The sequence below is a fragment of the Hermetia illucens genome, chromosome 3 (assembly GCF_905115235.1).
Source record: "Hermetia illucens chromosome 3, iHerIll2.2.curated.20191125, whole genome shotgun sequence".
Taxonomy (NCBI): Eukaryota; Metazoa; Arthropoda; class Insecta; order Diptera; family Stratiomyidae; genus Hermetia; species Hermetia illucens.
Genome location: NC_051851.1, coordinates 143,057,031 through 143,081,061, shown reverse-complemented (window position 1 = coordinate 143,081,061; position 24,031 = coordinate 143,057,031). Strand labels below are relative to the sequence as shown.

At 34.8% G+C, this 24,031-nt stretch overlaps 1 protein-coding gene across 1 annotated transcript in view; it reads right to left on the bottom strand.

The window, feature by feature from the left end:
* Window positions 1-22,829, bottom strand: part of LOC119652223 (protein tiptop) — a 33,670-nt gene extending 10,841 nt beyond the window's left edge. Inside the window, exon 1 of the mRNA XM_038056171.1 lies at window positions 21,442-22,829. Within this exon, the coding sequence (XP_037912099.1) occupies window positions 21,442-21,497 (56 nt within the window). The 5' untranslated portion in view covers window positions 21,498-22,829. The remainder of the gene's footprint in view (window positions 1-21,441) is intronic.
* Between the last annotated feature and the right edge of the window lie 1,202 nt (window positions 22,830-24,031).

Below are 24,031 nucleotides of genomic sequence, written 5' to 3'. Positions count from 1 at the left end.
AAGAGAAGTCCAGAGATAACTCAGGTATGACAGCAAGTTGTGGTGTGACACAAATATGTGCCGAATTCCCGGGACTACTTTTCTAAGATAGGCGCTAAAAGTTTGAGAAATAAGTGACTGACGCTGGCTATATACTCGAACAAAATAAGTTGATAAACACTTACTGAAGTTGGAAATAGAAAGATACAATTTGATTTCGTTGGTTTTGAAAATGAAGTTGAGGAGCAAATTGATTAAATGCTTTTGGTGTGAATGCGAAAGTATCGAATCAGAGAGCTGAAACCAGTCAGTCAACAACAAATTCTTCATAATGATAAAATTATGGTCTTACCTGGAAAAACTAACACAAAGCAACTCTCAGATCAGTGGAAATCAAGCCTTAAAGGAAATCGAAAGAGAAAGAATTTGCAGATGGCCAAACATTGATTATATAATAGTAGCGAAGTCGACCGAAGGATTGGTGATATAAACAAATGAAACTACTGATACCTTCGAGTCATAATTATGAATTGTTAAACTCCATTTGGCAAACAAAACTATAATGAAACATATTCGGGAGGACCTAGCTGCCTGGGGAGTAAGGAACCCTTAGGCTACTCCCGAGAAGAGCTCATCCCGTGGTAAGAATTATGCCTAAAATGAGGTGAGCAAAGTGCAGTCAGTTCCTCGTGGACCATGTGGCGCAATCCATCTTGTCGTATGCGGCTTCTTTGCGGGTTTCCGCACCGCAGCATAATGAATAGAAGAGTATTATCTGGGGTGGCAGGGTGCATCATCGCAGGAGTGACACTCATAGAAATCTTAGGGGCTGACATGCATTACCTTTACCGGAGAGGGGAAACAGGTACGCCCAATGGAACAGTGGATATCCAAAAAGCCATTAGAAAGAAGTTGTGCAGAGGATGGAAGCAATGTTGGGACAATTCAGAAAAAAGGCCGTTCAGATCGATACTGAGTTGATCAAAAGCATTTCTACCACAAGACCTCATGGGACAGAACGGTTATAGATGTTACCTTTTCCGTATCGGGTAGAATACATCGCTAGACCCGAGAACTAGGGTCACGTAGTGTTCCATTATCTGGACTTCAGGGAGTAGAGAAAGGGGTTGAGTAAAACAATAAAACTGAACAATTTAATAGAGGAGCTTATCACAATACTGACATTATAAAGCAAGTTCCAATAATTGGACCGATGAATTAAATGGTGCTGGTCTACCAAAGACTCCCTTACAAAATAAAAGTTCACAGTGAACTCGCATGGTTTGAACCAGGAGGAGAGCTGGGATGGTTTTGGGGTAGGTATCAGTCGCTACTCCGAGGAGCCCAATCAACGCTTTGGTGCGCCATTTTGATGTCATAAACTTCTAAGACTGTGACTGCTGTTATAAGAGCAGGGAGGTAGAGTCCAGCAGGCTCAGATCTTCAGAGCCAGTCCGTATCATTCACGAAGAAAAGCACCATAACCTAACTCTAGCTAGAGCCGGGCAATCGCAAAGGAAGTGTCTGAGAATTTCCCCCCTCCCTTCTCCGCAGCTTCGGCAATGCAAATTGTAAGGTACCCCGAACCTCGCGATATGGTCCCCATTAGGGCCAGTGCCCCTTGCAGACCGCCGTAATCTTGATTGAATGGATGGATGGTTTTATTAGATATGAATTGCATCCGACGTTGCTACCGCACACAGTCGCGTCTTCTTACGATTTGCGTCCGCCTCTGCAAGAAAACCCGGCAATTCGTTCGTCTATATTGAGCCAAGAAATTAATCACTCACTGGAATTTATCAAAAGGTAAACATGATGATATGGTAACTAAGAACCAGTTAGTTATTCAGGAACGAACCAGAACCCACGGAACCCTATTCTAACCGGAGTAATTGACGAAGATGAACATTCCAAAGTGAAAAAATTATAAAAGGCTATTTTACCAACGGGACTCATTTTTGTTCTCCTAGACCGCTCCTTACCGTCTTCTAGATTTTGGCCAGGAGAGCTCTTTCCTCTCCGTAGAAGTCGAGTTATAAGCAACCCGTTTCTTATACAGATGTAACTCACCACCAGACTAAGAACTGAATATGGCATTCCCCTGGTCGTGATCGAACTAAGCAAAGTTAGCATTCTCTGGCAGTCAAATAACAAGGAGGCAGGAGTTCTTCATATTTCCTATTTCTATCTCAGATTTTTCATAATAACTTGAACCCTAACTTGATATAATACATGTGTCAAACATTTCGTGCTATGAGCGTTAGGGCCATTTCAACCGATAGACCAATACCTTCTTCCGAAAAAATGGATAAACATGATTTGAAAAAAGTTGATTACAACCTTATCCTAATTATCTAAATACAACTGTTTACTTGATTTGAATATTTTATTCCATTACTACCTGTTCAATTCACCAGAAATTAGGTCTTATAAGGCAATTTCCTATTGAAAGACATCAAATATTGACTTAAGCTCGTAATTAAGAGCGCAAATGGAGGTCAATGTAAGATTAAAACTCAACACCCGTGCCCGACGTTAGCAATAACTTTTCTGAAAATTTAGTGTAACTTTTATGTAAATCGCCTGCCAGAAATCTATTTTATATGTAAATCTAACTACAGAAGAGTCGATAACACTCAATTCCAGTGGCACAAGATATCGTCAGCTCTTTTGATTGAATATCTCATTCAGTTGAATCGTCTTTACAATTACCTAACACTTGTAGATGTTTCTGCGTTACTTTGACGGCTCAAAAAGTATATTAAAAACAAAAAATAATACTTTATTGAAAGCTCACACTTTGGACATTGATGGATTACGCCCAATGCAGACTCAAATCGAACTCCTCTTATCAGGCGATACCATTTGCGTTTCATTTTAAAAAAAATTGACAACGATTTATATTAATTGATGGACCGGGTTTTACCAATGATCCATACATAGGTGGCTCTATGCGGACATCTATCAGAAATTAAATAGGCCAAAACTTGGTCTCATCACTCAATGTGTCTTCCCACACACAAAAAGTCCATGTGACCAAATTCCATCATCCGCGATTGAATGAATATCAAAGAATGGAAAAGCTCCAACCGTGCCGCCGTCAAAAGTCCAAATAAAACTGTTTTTTTGATAAGAAACTCTAACTATTTCCAGTATATGTTGTCAGGGATAGAAATGTCACATACCTACATGAAAGATGAGCGATAAATAATCAGTGGAAGATGTTCTATCCAATTTTTTAACAATGATTGAGAGAAAATGCAGATGTGGTATGCACGATTTTAGCTTCGAAATCCAGTGAGGAAATAAGGGTTGATGAGACGACATAGGTGCTTCGTGGTGTGGTCATCTATCAAGTCCTCGATCACTCCATGACACCAGCTTCAGAAAGCTTTGAAAAATTGTTCTGAGGAAAATTTTTGGTTGTTTGATGAAGGCCGATCGAGCAAACGTGATCCATTTTGGCGGATTCAAACGAGGAACCTATCTGTCGTTTCTTATTTTTTTTGCATTTAGATAAAACTAGTTGCTTAGCACCCTGAATGCGAGAGGCATTCAACGGCAACGGTTTATAGTTATGATAAATTATGATAATTTATTATTTTTTTATTAAAATGATTCGTTGTCTTTTATATTGAGTTATATCCGGCCGAAATTATTCAAGTTTGGAAACCGCCAATTTTTGAGAGTATGCTATTCATAGGAAATGTGACATTGGTTGTGTAATGTGGCGCTTGTGGCTCATATATAGCTCAATTACTGATTAAGTGGGCAGAAGTTTGAAAATCGATTTGGAAAATATGTGGGTTTAGGAAAATCAGTCGCTGCAAGCTCGTTAATTAAAAACGTTACTGAAGAAGTTTCGTGAAGTTATTGGGTGTAATATTGGGAGTTGAAAACTGCTTTTGATTTATTTGAGTTTTAATGATTTTGAGGTCAAATTATTGGAAGTATGACTGAATCTAACCTATTGAATATATTGACAAGATAGCATTGTGGGTAGAGAGCCACTTTCTGCAGCCGCAGATTGATTTGCTTGACTCGAATGTTACCCTAAGATAACTGGATTTGAAGTTTTATGGTAAGTGATGATACTTGCACAGATGCGACTTCAAGCACTCGAAGCGAAAGGGGTAGGGAGAGGACGAATTTTTTCACAAATTTTTTTGAGGTGATAGAGCGTTAGCCTCTCAATCTCATTGCTCTGGGTTTGATTCCCAGTCATCATGGATGTCTGTAATCGTCTTGTGTGTATCTCGCAATTTGGATGAATTGGCCTTCTACAACTGGTGTTCTTTGTGGGCAATGTGTCAACTAACGTTTCAAACGTGTTGGCCGACTATGAAAGACAATGAACGGCGACTCGGCGAAGAAGATGTTGCGTTGGATTAGAGGCGTAACACGCCTTGATCACATCCGAAATGAGAATATCCCTGATCGATAAGAGGTTACACACAATTAAGCATGATGATAAATGTAATTGAATGGGTGTGACATTTAGCATGCAGTGGACCATCAAGACTAAGCTTTTTTTAAGCCTCAAAAATTGGATGCTGACAAAACTGATATGATTAGAGAGGCTTACCGGGAGAATTCTATAGCTAGAGCACGATCTTACAATAAACAGAAGCAATTGCAGGACGCATTTTGATAAAATAAATTATGCAGAGTAACATTGCCTTTCCTATGCAAGAGTTTCCATCCAGAAACGGCATGACAATTTCATCTTAGTCGGTGTGCTGTCGAGAAATGACATCATTGGACTTATTTAAATTAAAGAATCGCTATTGTGGAATGATGAGGACTGCCATAGAGGCTTCGATGACCTTTCTCAAGAATGTTCCTTTCCTTTCCTTGAGGCACTGACAACGCTGTGATGTGGCAGGACGCACTTTGTTTCGTCTGACTAGAATATCCGATGAGAGACGGCATCAAAAATTAATGCATTTTTTGACAGCTATCAAAAAGTTATATTTCATCTATCCGTTGTAGTTACCATCCGGTACAGCAAGCAAGCTGTCTAATATTGTATTAGGTAAAGACTTAGCGAAACATCTCGCAAGAAGTCATCGAACCACCAACAGTATACAGTATACAATCTAATCCACATTGCTTAGTTGGAAATTTTTACGAAAATTGTTTGGGAAAAACCATCGATGACCCATAATCGTCAATATAAAATTCTGAAATGGAGGATCCCAGTCACAGCATCAGACGGGAGTAATCATATTAACACCTCCTGTTATACCGATATTGTTACTGATCTGTATCTGCGCTAAGCCGTGGTGCTCAATCTTGTAAATTATTTTGATTCTTTGCTTTGTCTTTGATAATTGTGAGAACGCCACTTACTTAACCATACTACTATGGTTTGTTCCTTTTAGTTCTATGGTATACGTCTATCCGCAAAAAAGAGGGTTGTGTTCTCTTCAGGATACAGACTTATTGGTAATCCTTCCTTCTTAATCGACGTGAACACTCTCTCTAAGATTTGGAGAACTGACGAATATTATATTATGCATAGTAAGAGCAATCTCATATACTCGTATGTTGTGAAAGGATCCCCGTTGAATTACAATAAAACATTCAATTTCTTTGCATATCATCACCTATATCTGTTCTATGTTGAGTTCTAAAAATTGTACAGTTCAAGAAGATTAAAAATGGCGTGCTGAAGCATTCGATCCGAATAATTTTAGAGAGAGGCCAGGGAGGTACTGTCCGCTTCCATGCGTCTGAGTATCCCTTACATCAGAGCTGCTTTTATTCAACCGTTACACTTTGTCGTATTTACCAGGATTTTAAAAAATGCATGTTAGAGCATTTCACCCAAATGGTATGTCAAGAACCAATGTATTGAGAATTGCATTTCTCTAGGATTATGCCCCCGATTTGACTCAAGTATTGTTTCACAGCTAGGCTAACTGATGTCCGATATCCAGTCACCGATAGAAATCCCTCCACCCCCAACAAGAGTTAATCCGCGACCATAAGTTGTGAAAACTTAGTGACCTAAACACTAAAGCATCCAGACTACGTATGCGGGAATGTGGATTTACTAGGGAATATTATTTCATAACGGAAATCAGCTCCGACCCCCGCAAAATTCAAAAAAGAATTATCAAGTCCGCTATTAAATGCCTTACTTTACTTTCTTTTATGAAAAGTAAATCGTTGACAAACAGCATCCTGCCTCGGTTGAAAGTTTGGGGGTGATCAGAATATGCAAGTAAATTAGGAGGACAAAATAACCTAACGAGACACGTTTGCAGACCTTTTTGCTACCCAGGCTTGAAAAGGAGTGTGGGGTTGTTTGGAAACTTCTGCATCTTACAAGTTATCTACAAACATTCAAGTGTCTGGTAACCCAGTAAATTTGCGACTGGCATATGTTTTGACCTTATCTCTAATATCTAGAAAAGTGGGGAAACTGGGAAAGAACGAAACACGTCAGAAACTCATTGGGGCCATTTTTTTTCTGTTTCTATTTTTCCTTTCCATCCCTTGCGGAAAGTTCCCATCAACAATGGAACCTAAGACCCATTTTGGTCAGAGTCCGAAATACTCCTGGTTTTAAGACTTTTATATGCGACATGTAAGAAACTAAACCATTCAACCTATCTTCCCGTCCCTTCAAGCATAGTTGTAACCAAGCGAGTAATTAAAAAGGGTTCTTTGGTCATGTCTCCCCATAGTACAGCTTGTTAACTGATTGAATACCAATTAAAGTTCACTTAGGTGAGGAATTTCGCCCCAATCGTTAAGCTGCTAAGATTATCTACTAGATGCTCTTCCTCAGACATTGGTATTTTCGGTTGGTATATTTTCAACACAGGAGCGTGCGTGGGCCATTTGGTTCTCGTTTGTGTAAAGTCTGCACATTGGGTTTTCGCTACATACGCTACATAGATCACAGTGTGGGTAGTTGCTTACAGTGACAGACTATTAGATCTATCAGTATCTATGTTTCCCGGGCTCAGTCCTATCTTCCGACATGGATCTATCTGTGTACCACAGGGCATGGCAGCTTACACTCTACACATTATCCGTTGCTTCCTTATAACATCTTTTTTTTAATCGAGGCGAGAGAAGGCTGCGCTCTCAGTTGCGCCTTTCTATTCTGTCAAAGGCCTTATTTGGATGCAATCGTGGGGCTTTCAAATCACCATCCGGCGTATCAGGCCACCGTTGTTGCGGCTTTCGGCCGCTTCCCATCGACTTCGATGTTCAGACCAATTTTGACAAGTAAATACTCATTAGCCATTTCGGATGTGATCATGGAGTGTTATGCCAGTAGTTCAACGTAACTGGATGGAGGACAATTTAGTCAGTTTCTTCCCTGTCAGTCGCCGTTTGATATTTCGATTTTTCACAGCGCAAGGGTTAGTTTAAATCAGGTACATTCCAAAGAAATAGGAGCTAATAAGAAAAAGGGAAAATTGTGTATCAACCAAGGGAATGAGCTCTGAATATGGAATAGGGGAATCCACTGTTGGACACTTTTTTAAACAAATATAAAATCTGCACCTTTATCGGAACATCGTTCATCCATAAAAAAGGAAAGGAACACTTACACAATGCTAGGCTCGGTATTTTTCGAGTTGAGGGTTTTAGAGCCCAGTTTTGCTGCAAAAGCTAAGCAATGACAGTTCTGATGAAGAGTCAATCATCAGAATTGTTGACAAGGTTCACACTACGTCACATGATATGAAAAATTGGTATTGAGAATTAAATGATGGTAAACAGGTAATTGAAAGGATTGGCGGAGTCCTGATTCAGCATCCTTTTCATGAGGAACTGGACAAAATGGAGACACAGTCTATCTTACTTGTTTTCTTCCCATCATCACAGCGATCAAGTTTATTTGAACAAAAGTATGACTGTTAGTTTTATCCAGAGCAGAAGCAATTCATAAGAGGCTGATTCAATGTCGTAACAAAATGTTATTTGCTTCTTTATACACTTTATGTTCATAAAGACGAAAGGAGTATGAATTACACTCAGGTCAAAAATTGCCTTGCCTTAGCCTAAACTTTACCGAAATAAATTTTTCCTTAAGAATTGATGGGCAGAAGTTGATTTTACGATGGACCAAACAAATTGGAGATAAACTTTTTCCAATTTGCTATGGTCCATGGAAAACTCTTTTTGAGATCAGCGACGTTTTTGTTTTAAAAATGGTACGGTTGATGGTTAATATGAGTGTATATAAGTGAGCTAATAACATCTAGTAACAATTTTCGGTCAACCTGCTTCCAGGACAGAAACGGGAAACCGTCTGATCAGTTGCCTCTGCCCTGATAAAATTGTCAGTTGAATATTTTCTTATTAAGCAACTGAAACTTGGAAAGCTATTGTAACGAGCCCTTTCAGTCCGATGGAGTTTCTTACTAAAAGTCAACAACATTGATCAGTCAGGCTGTCAGGGAAGACAACAAGACCACTGGCATTAACGAGCGAGCGGCTCAAGGACATAAGTCCGTAAAAGTGAAAATCCCTACAATGTTATGCAGCAAAGCAATAGAATAAACTCACAAACTGATAGTGATTGCGAAATCAAAAATACCGAAATTTTCTAATAGGATAACAGCTGGAAGCTACCTAAGGAACTAATACTTCAACTGAAAGGAAGGCAATGACACAACTGAGCCAAGATGCGCAGTTCTGACACACTGAATTCTCACCCTGCGTTAACAAAATATCAAGTTAAAAAAAGCTGTTTTATTTTTCGTCGATAAAACAAAAACTGCTCATAAATTTTATGCGAAAAAAAAATTAAAAAATTAAAATGTCACTATTTTGCGTCCTTACTTCAAGGAGCATCAAGATTCTACTGTAACAACCCAAATTTACTTAGACGAATAAAGAGAGCAAAGCTGTACCGCTTAGTAACATTCTGGCGCCACTATAGGGTTAAATGGTTAAAAACCCCAATAAATCCCCCAGTTCTACATATACTGCTGAGTCACACCTTCATGAATTAGTGAGGTACTCCTAACTTCAATATCAAATTATGTGTTTTTAGTGGGTAGAAATACCACACTCCTTCTGAAGGTCTTCACCCCGTCCTACAGGATTTCTAGGACACGTAATCCTTTATCCTTTGGAATGAAAACTAATACACATTTCCAAAAAAAAACTAATAGTACTTTTTACACACTTCTCAACGAGTCATACCTCGAGCCTCAGCCAAATGTTTTTGATACCCTGATTCTCTTATCATTTCAAGGAAGCTTTAAATAGACTATCTTCATAAAGATTGACGGCAGAACTGATAACAACATGCGCTTTTAGATAACCGCTTTGATCATGGTTTCCGCTTGTTATTAAATTACACAGATCCTTAACATATCTATCAAGTGTCAGTAAATGTCAACTAATAATGTGGGAAAGAATTTAAGATTGATTTATTTATATAATGACTGGCAATGACTCTAGTTTTTAAATTTTTTGCGGAATATCTGTTGTGAAAGATCTTATTTCTAGTATTACGTAGGCTTAGTTTGATTTTGATTGAAATATTAACTTTCAGTGAAGTTCGGGTAAAATGTAATCACACCTCTCGAAACATACGAACATTCGTAAATAGAATATTCTTACGAAATGCAGCAAATTTTATATGTTGCTTCTATAGATACTTTCTTACCCGCATTTCAAAATGATTTCTAATCCCATAAATGTGAATAATATCAGTACGGTATTCGAACAAAAGTGCAAATTTATGAGAAGATCAATGCAATATAATATAATTCAATCAATTTACCATTCCGTGATTAAGGCCATAATGAAATAGACAACAACGGAAAATTACAAAGCAAAGAAGTAGTTAACTTAGCTGCCACTACCGCACTATCCCGTCAGGAAATTCCTAATTATGAAATATTAACTATAGATTACTTCAGAAATGGTTTAAAACACTCCGTTATTGATTGTATTGAAAAGCTTTTTTCTAAATTTATAACTTTTTAATAGAAAGAAGGCGAAAAGTAAGTGGAAAGGAAACTATAAGAAAAAAAGACAAAAGGTAATCATGGAAATTATGACTATTAATGTGTTTTAATTTACCCTCAAAAATAGAACGAATCAATAAATTAAACTTTTATAACCATCAATTTGAATTGGAATTGATATTCACAAGTTTTGTAATAGCACTAAAAGATGTAACACAATTAATAAAGTCGAACAAAGTCTTTCGTAAATATAGATTATATAAAACAGCTAATATTAGTAATAAATCAATGAACAAAGAAAGCATAAATTAAAGATGTTTGTATAAATAAAATGGATGCATCCATCACCCAATTGATAAATTCAGTATACCAAACAGACCCCCGAAAGCGATCACTTTTTTCATTGTCTAGCCAGAAAATCTCTTTATTCGTTTTTAAATATTTCATTTATCAAGATTGCAAAATTGAGAATAATTATGGCTAAAAATAAATGTGAAAGTATAAGAAAATAATAATTTAATTGATGCAAAGATGCATCCAGTTGTTTTTTAGTAATCTGAGTCGTTTTTTTACAGAAAAGTGAGGAGAGAAAACAGTAAGGCGTTAAAGATATCGATTTTGCGGTTGGCGGTATTCATATACCAACCTTGTATGGAATTGCGTTAGATTGATTGAATGAAGATATCAACCATTGCGTGGAATAATATTGGTTGAGTTGAGATTGTAATTGCAAATGTACATTATTACAAATGGGGCTTAGAGGTGTCTGCTCACTGATTTACTGGATAGACTCACGTTCTATTTTACTTTTTTTCTAGATAAATCTTTTTTACTTGATGTAGCGTTAGCTTTCTTCAATTAGTAAATTTTCAAGTTGTCTAAATAACACTTTTAATTATTCCGGATTATTTCAAATATGTGAGAGACAAAAGTAATCTCATAAGGAGGAAAAAATAAGCTTCTTTTCAAATCTTTAGTTATTTAATATAGTGAATTCCTTTTGATAGAATTGTTTTTTTGTTATAAAAAGAAAATATTAATATTTCTTTCTAAGACAAACTTAGATTTGGCAGAAAACATTCAGGTTTATGCGATCTGCCTGTCAAACCTAGTTTATCAAGTTCTATAACTTAACTGTAAGAATGCTGGATTTCTGCATAAATTTATTAGTTTGTAGAATTAATTTTATTCAAGAGAATGAGAGTTCCGTGTATCAAAATTCAAAACTATTATACTAATTATATGATTATAGTAATCATAACATATAATAACATAACTGCGGCATGCCTATATCCACGACTTTTTGTTCGCAATTTGTTGCGAGATGTATTTCAATGATCTGAAGATAGATTGCACCAGAACTTGGTCGATCTATCTTTCATGCAGTATAAATACTATGGAAATAAAAATAAAAAGCGATCTCATGGGCCTCATTGATTGGCACCTGTTTTGTACACATTTTATATGGTATATAAGTTATGATCATATTTGTCGTCTTTTAATAAACTTCTTTTTATCTTTTATTTATTTAAATATTCCTTTAAAATTCCTTAGCGTTAACCGAAGACTTACGAATTAAAAACAAGTGAGATAGGAGGCTCTTCAGATATGGTAACGTATAGTTTTTGGATTTTTTAAGTGAGAATATATAATAAATTTGTAATAAAAATCTGCATTTAGAGCGTTTAAGTGAAGTTTTATAACTATTATATAAATAAAAAAATGGAAACTTTACAACAATTTTTTATTTTTGCAAATATGCATATTTCGACACCCACTTGCTGCCTCCCTCAGTGCTTGCGTTTCAAACTTGAATTTGAACTTTTTATTTATAGACAAATTTGACCTATATCTTAGTTAACAATAGTAAGATCTCCATCAAACATTCCAGGGTGATGCTCTGTGTTCATATTACTAAAGCGAAAACTTTCAGTGAATTTTTGAAAATATAATACTATAGTGTTATCAATTTTATTAGGGAAGGTATCGTGGGTAACCTAAGGCCCTTTACCCATCTGGAAAATAACTGGCGATGCCCTTATAACCAGTGATTTTCAGATGGGTATTTTCTCTCTCTTCTCTTTATTTTAGAGGAGGCTTTCAAAACTCTGATCCCCCACGCACAGTGACATCAAAACTAGTTTACAAGCCAACTTAGGAATTGTTCCAATCAAATTCAGAACAGCATAACAATACATTGGCTGACAAGTTTCATATATCCCAAATGCGACATAAATTATTTCTTGGAAGTACAAATAAATAATTAGAATTGAAAATGACACCTTTTGTACTAATAAAGCGACCTTTGTCGGAAGAATTTTTGGCTAATTTTTTATTTGAATTGAGAGAGCTCTGAGGCCATTTGAGACTCATCTTTTTGGGCTAACATCCAAAGTAAAAAAAAGTTTCACAGTCGACTACGGTTACGGTGACTTTACGTTTACGTAGTTTCCCCTTAAATGGTCTGGTCCGCCATCAATTTGACGGGCTCAGTTCCATACCAACATATTTTAGCTTAGTCCGGCTTAGGCCAGAGATACTAGGTGGTTTTTCCCATGGATTTAGGTCGACGTGTTTGTGGATTGATATAAGCACGGTGCTCCCACGGCAGGCGCAGAGAGAGTGTCTGATGTATTACCTCTAGCGTGGATGAAATCGTAGTTGTCAGTAAAATTTTTTTGACATTACTTTCTCGCGGTTTTAATCAGGATAGAGGCTGCCTCACCTAGTAACATTTGGGTCGCGATGCTCCCAAAGCGGAGACGAAATGGTGTCTGAAAAGTTACCTCTAATCTGGACGAAACCAAATTTTTAAACATTGGGTACGAACCCAAAACAAAAAGAGCTCTGGGCCAAAAAGAGTACAGTCAAACATTTTGACCTGTAGCAACCCTACTTAATCATAGACGGAGCACGGCACCGACGATAACTATTTCAATTATAGCTAACCCTGCCTGAATTGGAGAATAAGCACGACAAAGTTATTCGCGACCCTATGTTGCCAAAGCTGTCCAGAACTATTTAAATAGAGTAAACTAGGAGATTCTACCCCACTCACTGTATCCACGACATTGTTCCTTCAGACTACCTTTTGACAGTACTAAGTACAGGCACGATCAAAGTTGACAATGATGGCATAATCCTGACAGGTAGCTTTAGTCTATTTTGGCGTTGATCCATGATATCGCATTGTTAGTAAAATGGACAAAATTCAATATCGAAACGTTAAAGCGATTATGTTGCCACAAAGTGATCAATAAGGTGGAAAGTAGGAAATTATACAAAATGCTCTATACGAAATACTCTGATGTTTTACGGGATCATTTTAATTTGCGTTTTGTATAATTGAATCTTTTCTTTTTAATTTTTGGAATAGAAAGGAAGTGATACCGCTGATTTTCAAAAGAAAGACCAAAGAAAGTTTTAAAAAAAGTACCGCATAGAAAATATTCTTTTTTATTAAATTGTTTGTTTCATATATCATTCCAAAATTGATGTGGTTATAGTTAAAAATATGGGAACTGTGAACGCCCACACATGCGGTAAGTTACATATTTCTAGGTTGATTTTAAGGCGGGGTTCTTATAGTTGAAAGGGGGAGGTGTACACTTTTTTTCACCGAATATAGTCATGTGAGGTATCAAATAAAAGGTCTCGAATAGTACTTTTTGAATCTAGTTTAGTTTTGACATTTGTTGGAAAGGCGCATATGTTTTGGAAAAAAAGTGTTTATTCCAAAAAAATACTACTAGGTTTCGTATAAAGTCTAAATGTAAAACGGTTGCCCTCACTATATATTAGGTTGGAGAAAAAGTATTTGCGCACTTTGACTATATGCCTTTACGGCCGATGCTCGTTCCATATTATTTGAAAATTATTTATTGGAAAGAGCGCACTATCAACAACGTTTTATGTGGAGAAAGCGCTCCACATTTTTCGAGGTGTTTGGGCTGCAAAATTGATCTTCAAAATGAAGAAATCTAAGCTAGTTCAAAGTTTGATTTCTTGAATGTTTGAACATTTAGCGCAGACCCTGATAAAAAATTATGAAGCACAAAGAAAATACTCTGCAAGTTTGACTAAAAGAGCAGTGATTCCAACCTATTCCGACAATTTTGATATAAAAGAAACACATCGCGTTGGTCGGCCCACATGCAAACAGGCAAAACATTTCTGAGGAGCTAAATGTTAATTAATTCAAAACAAATATGAATCGTTCGTTTTCGAGTAGGATCGTCAAAAAAACTCAAAAAGCCTGTCCCGCATAATTTGAATGCAACATTTTTCTAGACTGAATTTTTGCATGCAATCAATTGCCGAAGCAGTTCAACAAGCAATTATTGAGACGAATATCTACTGGGGCTGAGAATTTCCAGCAGAAAGGGATCGTGCAAGAAGCAATCTGATGTTCCAAAAAGAGTCATAACGTCAAGATTGACTAAAAGGAAAATACTGCTCTGTTAACAGGGATAGTGGGAGTGGTTCTTCCATTATGAGACCCCCAACTACCAGCAACTGAGAAAGGCTTATCGAAATTAAATGAAGTGGTCAAGAAGGATGTCCTAATAAAGGAAATCGCGTGGTGTTATCTTTCAGTTGGGCAATATCAGGCAACACTTATTTTTTGTGTCTCGTTAGAAAGAGGAGGAGTTCAGCTAGGAAATTTTGATCCATCCGAACAGTCTTGACATTGGCCAATTCTTTAAATCCACTTACAGGGAAAAGAGGTTAATTCAAAATGTGACTATGAAAAGTACTTCCCGGAGATTTTTAAGCTAAAAACCAAAGAAGTTGCATGAAGATGAATTCATTGCCCCGCCTATGAAAGGGAGAGTATTGTAGTGAAGCAAAAAATAAAAGTTGGCATCTCAATACTGCAGCCAAGCCAAAATTGGTCACAAAAAAACAAAGGAATAAATATTCACAATGAAAAGGACCATGACGATAGCTTGATGTGATACACAATTACATTATCTCGCACATTGGAGGCAAACTTCCTACTATTCTATAATTCATCTAATCTAATATATTTTTAGCGAAAATAAATGATATATTATGCATACGTTATTATTTAAAAAGAAATACTATATAGGCGCCCGATTCTTGTAACACACACTCTACGAAAAAATCCTGATATTTAAACATTGATCTACTAAATTAATGATAAATCAAAATACTTTTGTTAAATTAAGAAACAGAAAGGTGAATTTAATGATTAGCTACCGACATAAATTTTGAACAATATTTAATAGAAAACTTTATTTATTTATTTTTTAAATTTATAAATTTAAATTTTGGATGTAAAAAAGTTCAAAACTAACAATGAAATATTATTCCCAATGAACATACTACTTTTTAGAATTAAACTTCTCATACTAGTGATCTCATCATTAAGAGAACTGGACTATCATAAGTTTGACGTTCTGTAATCCTCGATTTCCATCAGTTCGACGATTCCATGAAAAAATCCAAACAAAATGCTTTCTGCATCACAAAAGTCTACTGCTCAAATAGTATTTCAGAATTTGCGAAATTATATCTTTCTGCTACTCAAATTGTGAATAGATGTACATTCATTTTTAGGTACTGTCAGACCCAAATTTTTTAAGTCTATCACATCATTCATTCTTTCTCGACCACAGGGACCACCCTCTTCAAATTTTCTCCCAAATTGTAAGGCACTGAGACCTAACTCTTAGTCAAATTAGAAAGGCTAAAAAAGAAAACAATGGTAGCCAAACTACCGCAGTTTAAAATGACTACTTTCCAGGAGATCAAATAGTTGTTATCACTAAAGAATATAATAATTATATGAAACAGGTAAAATGCCTATGAATCACAAATAGTATTTCCGAAACGGAGCATTAATCGCTCCCTTATCATTTTTATGTTTTCCTAATTTAATTGAAATGAGGTTTGCTCTAGTTCCTCAAAATTTTTAATTCTTCACCATCAAGCCGAAATCTTTTGTTATGCTTCCATAGAATTACTTAAAGAAGTAAAACAATTGTTATAGTTTCTTTATTTCGTGTATGTACTATGAAAAAAATAGAAACCAATTTCGATTTTGGAATGATGACGGTTTTTCTTTTTGAGTAATAATTTTTTTTTATTTTTTATTTTTAATTAAAATTCCCCCTTATTTGTAGTCAATAGTATTTGATTTATTAAATTTTGAGAACCAAAGCACCCTTAAACAAGCTTTTAGAAAATCGCAAAATAATACTTCGAAAGTTTCAACTAAAGGTAAAGTGCACAGATCAAAAGGGAAACGAGGCAGGATCCAGAATAAATAAATCGAGTGTGACAGACAGACAGGCAGACGGACGAAAAGACGGACAGACAGACACCGTCTCGATTCTAATAAGGTAACCTTAAAAAGGAGGTGCACTTTATGAAAAAATTACAGTCTGATTTATTCATAATTAAAAATGATCAAATATAATAGATATAACCTCCGAAGCGGTGCAAGAAAGAATTCAATATGATACTTTATTCAAAAAATCATATTACTTTTTGGCCTATTCAAATAATTTCTAAAGAACTATTAGCTTTATAGTAGCCTTTCGTATTATAGTAGTTTTATAATAAAGGACTGCATACAAAAACTTTTAGTATTCCAGTTTGTCAACTAGATTTGGAGAGAACAGAAAAAAATTAATGGAAATTAATAATAGTAAACGACAAAAAATTTAAAATAATCTTATAGTGAAACTACACACCAAGTGATATTTTATCATTGTTTAAAGTGAATCAGGAGAAATATAATGAGAAACAAAATAAGGAAGGTAGAAGATGTGGAGAAGATCACACCTTTCTGAAAGGAGTCAATATTCTGTCGAACAAAACTTTCACCAAAATGAAAATATAAATTTTACCTTAAAAAACCGTTTGAAATAAACGTTTCAACACAAAAAGTGACCAAAATAGTTGAAATGAAATTATAGAAGCCAATAAATTAAAATGACGATCGCTATCCTCTGGTTATTAAATTATATTATATTAAGTTAGGATACTTGATAATATTTTATTTTTTCATTGTGTCATTTTCAAACATTAAATGAGTTGTTCCTCAGTAGATATTCTAATTATTTGTTTATATATTGATTTCCAGAAGTCAATAAGGAGCATTCCCAAATTTGATTCTGCTGCTAATTTTAGGTTTTAGGGTTTTGTTAATTTATTATATATTTTATTTATTGATTATTATTTGTTTCATATAAAAAATGTAATTTTCCTTGGAGAAATTTATTTCATAAAATTGGGCAATTAATAGAATACTTTATATAAAACAAAACCTGAATTTATGTTTTAAAAATATTAATTTACTAAAATAAATTTCAAAAAATTTCAACCATTCTCACATGACAAAAAAAAAGCAATTAAAAAAAAATCTGGAATAAATATCCAATAATATTAAGAATGAAAACGTTAAAATTAAGAATGCACAAATAAAATAAAAAATACTTTCCTATTCAGAAGAAAAAAACCATCAGATAAAACAAGCAAAAAAATATTACGCAAACATAAAGAGGAATTATACTGTTGCGAACAGCAGCCTTTCTCTTTAAAGTTATATACTCCTAGAATGAATTAGAAAAACAAAAGTGATTTTGATGGTTATCATTTGGTGAAAACAAAGAAAAATTTTTTTTTTCTTTTTGAATAACTATTTATGATTTGATTGAAAGAAAAACCAATAACATATCCTAGGTGTCATGTTTCGTTAGAATAATTTAATTCCATTCTATTCTTTTTTTGATTTCGACATTATCAATTTTTGTCTGTAAGGCTAGTAATGTCGAATGAGTTGTTTTTGCCCTGGAGGAAACCCCAAGAAGTGTTAGTTGTTAGTTTTATTTACACAGTTTTGGGGAAATATCTACTTTCTTATTATACTAACTCTTACTCATAAGAATAACTGTTTTTCTCAACTAAAGTGATTTCGTTATTGACAAAATGACTCAGTGATTATTTCAATTAAATTCGAATAGTTACACAATGTAATAAACATTTGGGGACAATTCATATCCGCCAAAAATGGAAAATTAATACCGGAATGTCTGTAAACAGCATATTTGCATGATTTTGGATTCTTCATGAATAACAACAATAAAAAGTGAAACCCCCATGTTTTTGTGGAGAGAAATATTATGCACATCCAATGGTCTAATGCTCTGCAGAGAACCCTCGAATTAAGAAAGTGGCTATTACTTTTGTATCACTGAATCTGGAGACTTTAATTTAAAAAATAAACATATAATATAATATCCTGACATTCTGTCAGTCACAAAACCAACAAAGCATTTGGAAACCTTTCTATATCCCATATATCCATTTATTGACACTAAATACTGAAGTAACTTTCTACCGAAAGAGAAGTCAAATTTTCAGAAGTTGTTTCACCAGAAAGGATATTTTTGCTTTCGCCATGATATTCTCGGGTGCGATGGAATTGAATTATAATTCAGAGGAATCCTACAAAGGCAAAAAATGTGTCGTTTGAAAAATATTATATTAAGTATGTTAATTGGATTAAAACGATTGCTCTATTCAAAATGTATTTACTAAAGGAAAAATAAATACGAAATATACAATTTTAGTGCATCTACAAAATATAATTCTGCAACCATTATATGTTGATTTGGGGTGGACAAAAATGTTTGTCAAAGCCACGGATAAAAACGATGCTCTCTTTGAATATTTACACAAAATGTTAGGTATTTTATGTATTTCAAGCACAAAATTAAAATATGAAATTTGTAGGTCCATAGAGAGGCAAAGTAGTGTAACGTAATAATAAGGACTTTGAAAAACTTACGTTTATTAGGGGAAGACATGTTTGAGATTCTTTTAAAATGATCGTGGGTGGATACTTAGAAAATCTTAAAGATAGACATTACAAAAAAAAATACTACTGATTTATTGAAAAACTTTCACATAATTTTTCTCTGTTTACATTTGAGCTTTTTCTCTGAAAAGTTGGGCGACATGGATGATAAAGAGGGCGAGCGTTTTCAAAAGTTAGATACAAAAGTTATTGAGACGAAAGCATGTTATCAGTCGAGAAAATTATCAAAAGAAGAGTAAAATCAGTCATTTCTATAATATTTTTTTCGATTTATATTTCATGTTATTGTTTTTTAATTATTTAATATATATTTTTGAAAATAGACATTTTTTATAATTTTCCTGTAGTCAATGCAAACAAATTTATAAAAAATACACAATGCAGACTAGTTTAATTTTTCATAAATTTCCAGAACATGTAAACATATTTTGAAAAATTAAATTTTGTTTTAGAGTCTCCTTGGCTATCAGTCATTATTTGAATATTCTTAATGTCAAAATCGCACATAATCTACGTCATTATATATGCAGATTGCAAATCCATTGGATTGTAACCTTAATTCCCCTTCAAAGGATGCTTCTTTCTATTATGATGATCATTGAAGAGTCGCTGTTGCTCAACGACTGAAAAGTGGCGACATTGGATGTTCATTTCAAAGCATAAGCCCTCCTTGTACTTGAATTCTTCTGAACCATTCGTGGGGTTAAATAATTTTTGTTTACTTCAGTGACACTAAAACTTCAATTGTTTAAATAAAACTACAGGAAAAGGCTACCAGATTTACTGCTTTCAGCTACTCGCTTTTTGGGAAATTGCAAAAGATACATAGAAATTGAGAAGGGCACATGATATTAATTTGTTCTATCGACAAAAACAATAAGGACACAATTTTGGAGAAAACGAAAGCCTGTTCTGTTTTTGACTAAAAGAATTATTACTGTTGGGAATAATGTATTTCGGGAACCAATTATTCCCGTTTTCAGTTCATTATCTCAATTGAAATGTTGGTTAAAGTTAAAAATGGATCCGCATTTAACATTTTTATATGATTGTATCTGGGATCTTTTGGGAGATATGAATCCGAGATTTTGACAGATTAAGGACCTCGGCTATTGCGTCATCATTTTTTATTTCGATAGTTCCAGTAAGTGAAATAGGGTAGTAGTAATAGTAAGATTAGAAAGATAAACAACACTAAAGCCAGGTTATCACCAGAGTCGATATAAATAAAAATCTCAGTGTGTTGTGCAAAATGATACTACCTGAATTGGAATTCGGTGATTATTAGATGCTCAGAATTTAATTTTTACGATCGAAAATTTCCAGATGGAACTTGTAATCTAACATAGACGCTTTTAGAAATCACCTGTTTATGTAGATAAGCCAGATACAATTGGAACACTAAAGTTGATATTCTACATAACATTCATGAAATCTGATTGAATCGTTTAGCATTTTCTATAAAAATTTTAAAAATTCTGTTCTTGGAATTCACATTTCTATGCAAAGTTACGATAAATACAAACTTTGCAGTTACCTCATGTTTCATGGGATGTCAATCAAGAAAAATTTATGGTCACAAATCACAAAGTTTATTACCAATAGTTTCTTTTTTATCTTCTTTTGGGACAACATCTTAACGTTCGGAGAACTTTATGAAGATACATAGCATGGACACAGTTCAGCTGTTTAGAGACTTGGAAAAATGAGCAATAGATCACTACCCGGGTATGAGCAGCAAAAAATTGTCACTTTGTTTCTAAACATGAGAAATAATGTTATTTTCAAATTTTATTTGGGACACAAAAACAACTACAAGTAACAAATGTGAAGTGGAAGCGAAAGGCACTTCTTAATTTGACGTCCAAATTACACTGTAGTAGTCAAAGGAAACGGCTGACTTTACCTTTACATAAATGTCAATAATAATTGAAGTCTTCTGTTTCCGAAAATAATATAATATCACTATCACTGGACGAATATCGATCTCACTCCTTTTTCTGTCCTTTTTCTTATTATCCTATTGTAACTATTTCAATCTTTGTTTTTACCATACATACATATATTTATTTGGCACTTTGTCATTTAATTCGGTCCTGATTCTTGTTTTCCCGAAAATTTAATTTTTGTGACAGAAAATTCTTTTTTTAAATGATATAGAACACTGAACCATTCATTGTACATTACTTGAAATTTTTTGAATTTCTTTTCAACTGGTTTACCTCTAATTGTCAGTAAAAATATTCAGAGAATTCAATATTATTTTAATCTAGAAAATTATCTGATTTTTTTGTATATAAATGATTATATGAAGCCTCATGAATTAGAGGTAGAGCCGGTGAAGACAAAAACCAGAAATGATTGGAAATTTCCAGATATTTGAGTAAATCATCTTTCCAAACACCGCGGAGCAATTGTTAATAACAAAGCGCTGGTTAATAGCTAATAACTAAAGCGATTTTCATCTCCAACAAACATGGTTTCACCAGTTTATATTTTCCAAGCAGAATATTCGAACCACAGTTGGAGATTGGAACCACACTATGACTAAACAAATGGATTTATGGGACTTTCCCTCCTACACCTCAAAATCACCTTCCTTATTCACAACAGCGGGAAAAATTAAATAATTGATATTAACAAAATAAATTTTAACAATACCTTGCTGTCAACGCTTGCCTATAAATCTCTAACATAACAGCCTCGTGCAGCATCATTCTAGCGACTTTTGTTGCGATTTAATCACTCCTCGATAAATTTATTAATATTTTTATTATGAAGATACTTCCACCCACAACACAATCAAATGAAAATTAAAATAAACAGAACACCGATATCTTGTTGTTATCGAATCAATGATAATAAACCACTGATTTTATTACAGATAGGAATCACACTGGTAGTTGTATCGTATACTAGCCAACAATAATAATTTTATGAATTTAGCTAGTTTGTTTCTATCTTCTTCCTTATTATTATTATTTTTTATACTTTTATATTTTATGATTTATTCTTGTCGTGAGAAAAATCAAAATCACATCATTGGTTTGTTGGTATACTGAGACAATTTTCTTTTTTGTAAGATTTGTTTTCAAAATTTTCTTATTCAGCTCGCATGGGAAGAACTTCTCAAATATTCACTAAGGACTTTTGTCTGAGGATGTTTAACCAGATTTCGTAAAATTTTACTTTCGGCATTATTTCAAAATTTTTGTACAAGCGGTTTCCCATTTTCGATTAAATCTCGTTCACTCAACTTTTGCTCTTCTTCAACATTTGGTGGTTTTTTTATCTTATTTTAAAAATGTTAAAAGGATGCGCGACGTCCTAATTTATTTTTTTTTTTTGACTATTTTTTTAAAAATAAAACTTGACACTCCTAATTCCCGTGACGATATCAATTTTCAGCACAATTTTCCACTTCACTTCTATCCTTGATTACAAGCTTTTTCTATTCAAAACAATTTTTTTCGAATTTCATCCGTAGATCAAACTGATGGCGCCACATACACTCAGTGAACTGAATGATTGACAATTTTTGATATTCCACTTACTGACGTGTGTCACGGGACGGCGACAACGGTTGGGATAGCGCGGAATTGCAACGGTGCAGTCATCATTACACAGACAATACACAATCATATAGCGGAGTAGCGCAGAAGAGAAAGCCAGGAGTTGAAGAGAGTTCAGGGACGAACGGAAGAGAGTATGTCCGAAAGGAAAGAGTCAGTTATTTTTCTGGAACTCATTTCAAATATCCTTTTCAACAGCACGACCGCATTCTAGTCCAAGACTTCTAATTGGAAAGAACTTCCAGCACTATCACTAACTGACAGCTGACTTCACTCTGTTGACAGATAGGTACCACTGAATCACAACATGGTTCAATCGCCTTAAACTGAAGAAAACACCGTGACCATATGTATCGTAGGCACCTCACTTTTTCTTGTTTATCGATTTGTTTACATTTTTTTACACGAACCTAACTACCGGACTTCCCATATCAAAATCTACGGGAGACCGCGAGATAACCAGCCACACACTATCTATCTCAGCAGACTGTTGTCGACTAAAAAATCAACTGACACTGACACTACACAGAACCGCTCCGTCTGATTCCTACAAAACCTGATTTCGATTCAGAAATACATGCGCATGCCCACGACCACATGGGGAACTGTTTACAGTATCTAGATACTACGTGTGTACACAATCTTTTCCCAGCGATTTGTATCTTTTGCCATTGAGTTCTCCAAGCAGAGCCTGCCCCTATTTCTGAGCGTATATGAAAATCCAATTCGAAAGAGATTTATGACAGCTGGTCTTCTCTTTCTGTTTTGAAGTCCACGAAGTCATCTATTTCAGTGTGTTGCCGTTTTGATCAAGTTATTTGCATAGCAGGGCACAGGAGTGGGGGCATCAGGATATATCAATGCTACTCCAGTAGTAGGGATGAAATTCCAGACTATTCCGAATTCCACTTGTTCCATGCTCTCTTCTCTTCTTGAAATCATACCAAGCATCCAATCATTCAACTCGAAAGCAAGGTGCACATTTCGCGTTCGTCTCTCTCTCTCTCCCGAATCTAATCCCCTCTTCCAAGCCTTTACAAACCTCTCGCCTGTCTGACGAGTATCGGAATTACATAAATGTGCGTAATGGTTCTATGCGCGAAACATAAACAAAACTAATACACTCACAAAAGAGTTCATCGCGACATATTGGACAATTGGATGGACAGACCGACGGACGATGGCTTGACAGTGAAAGAAAAGGAATGAATGATATGAAAGAATGAAGAGAATGTTGATGGTGTTTGGAGGAGGGTACGAGAAGAGGGAGGGGAAAGCGAGTGTATTGTGTGACTTGCTCCTGTTTGTTGCACTTTATATGCTTTGATGCTACACTACTCGTACTCGCACTCCTCAATATGGAGGAATTCCTGTTTGCAGATGCGACAATTTAATGGGCCAGTGCGCGATGAGTGTCAGGTACAATTAGAATTAGAAGAGTGCAGCGGGTTTGGTGTTTTTTCATGGTGTCTGTAGTTATGAATTTTTATTTTCAATAATTAATTTAGTTTCTAGTATTAAAACTAATTAATAATTATTAAAAAAATAATAATAATATCTTGAGACCCCAGTATTGGTTAGTTTCATTAACTTTGCTGGAGGAAAGTTTCTGGGACCCTCCCAAGAAAATTATAGTAAAAAAAAAACACAAGCACTCTTTCTCCATTTAGATGTAGTTT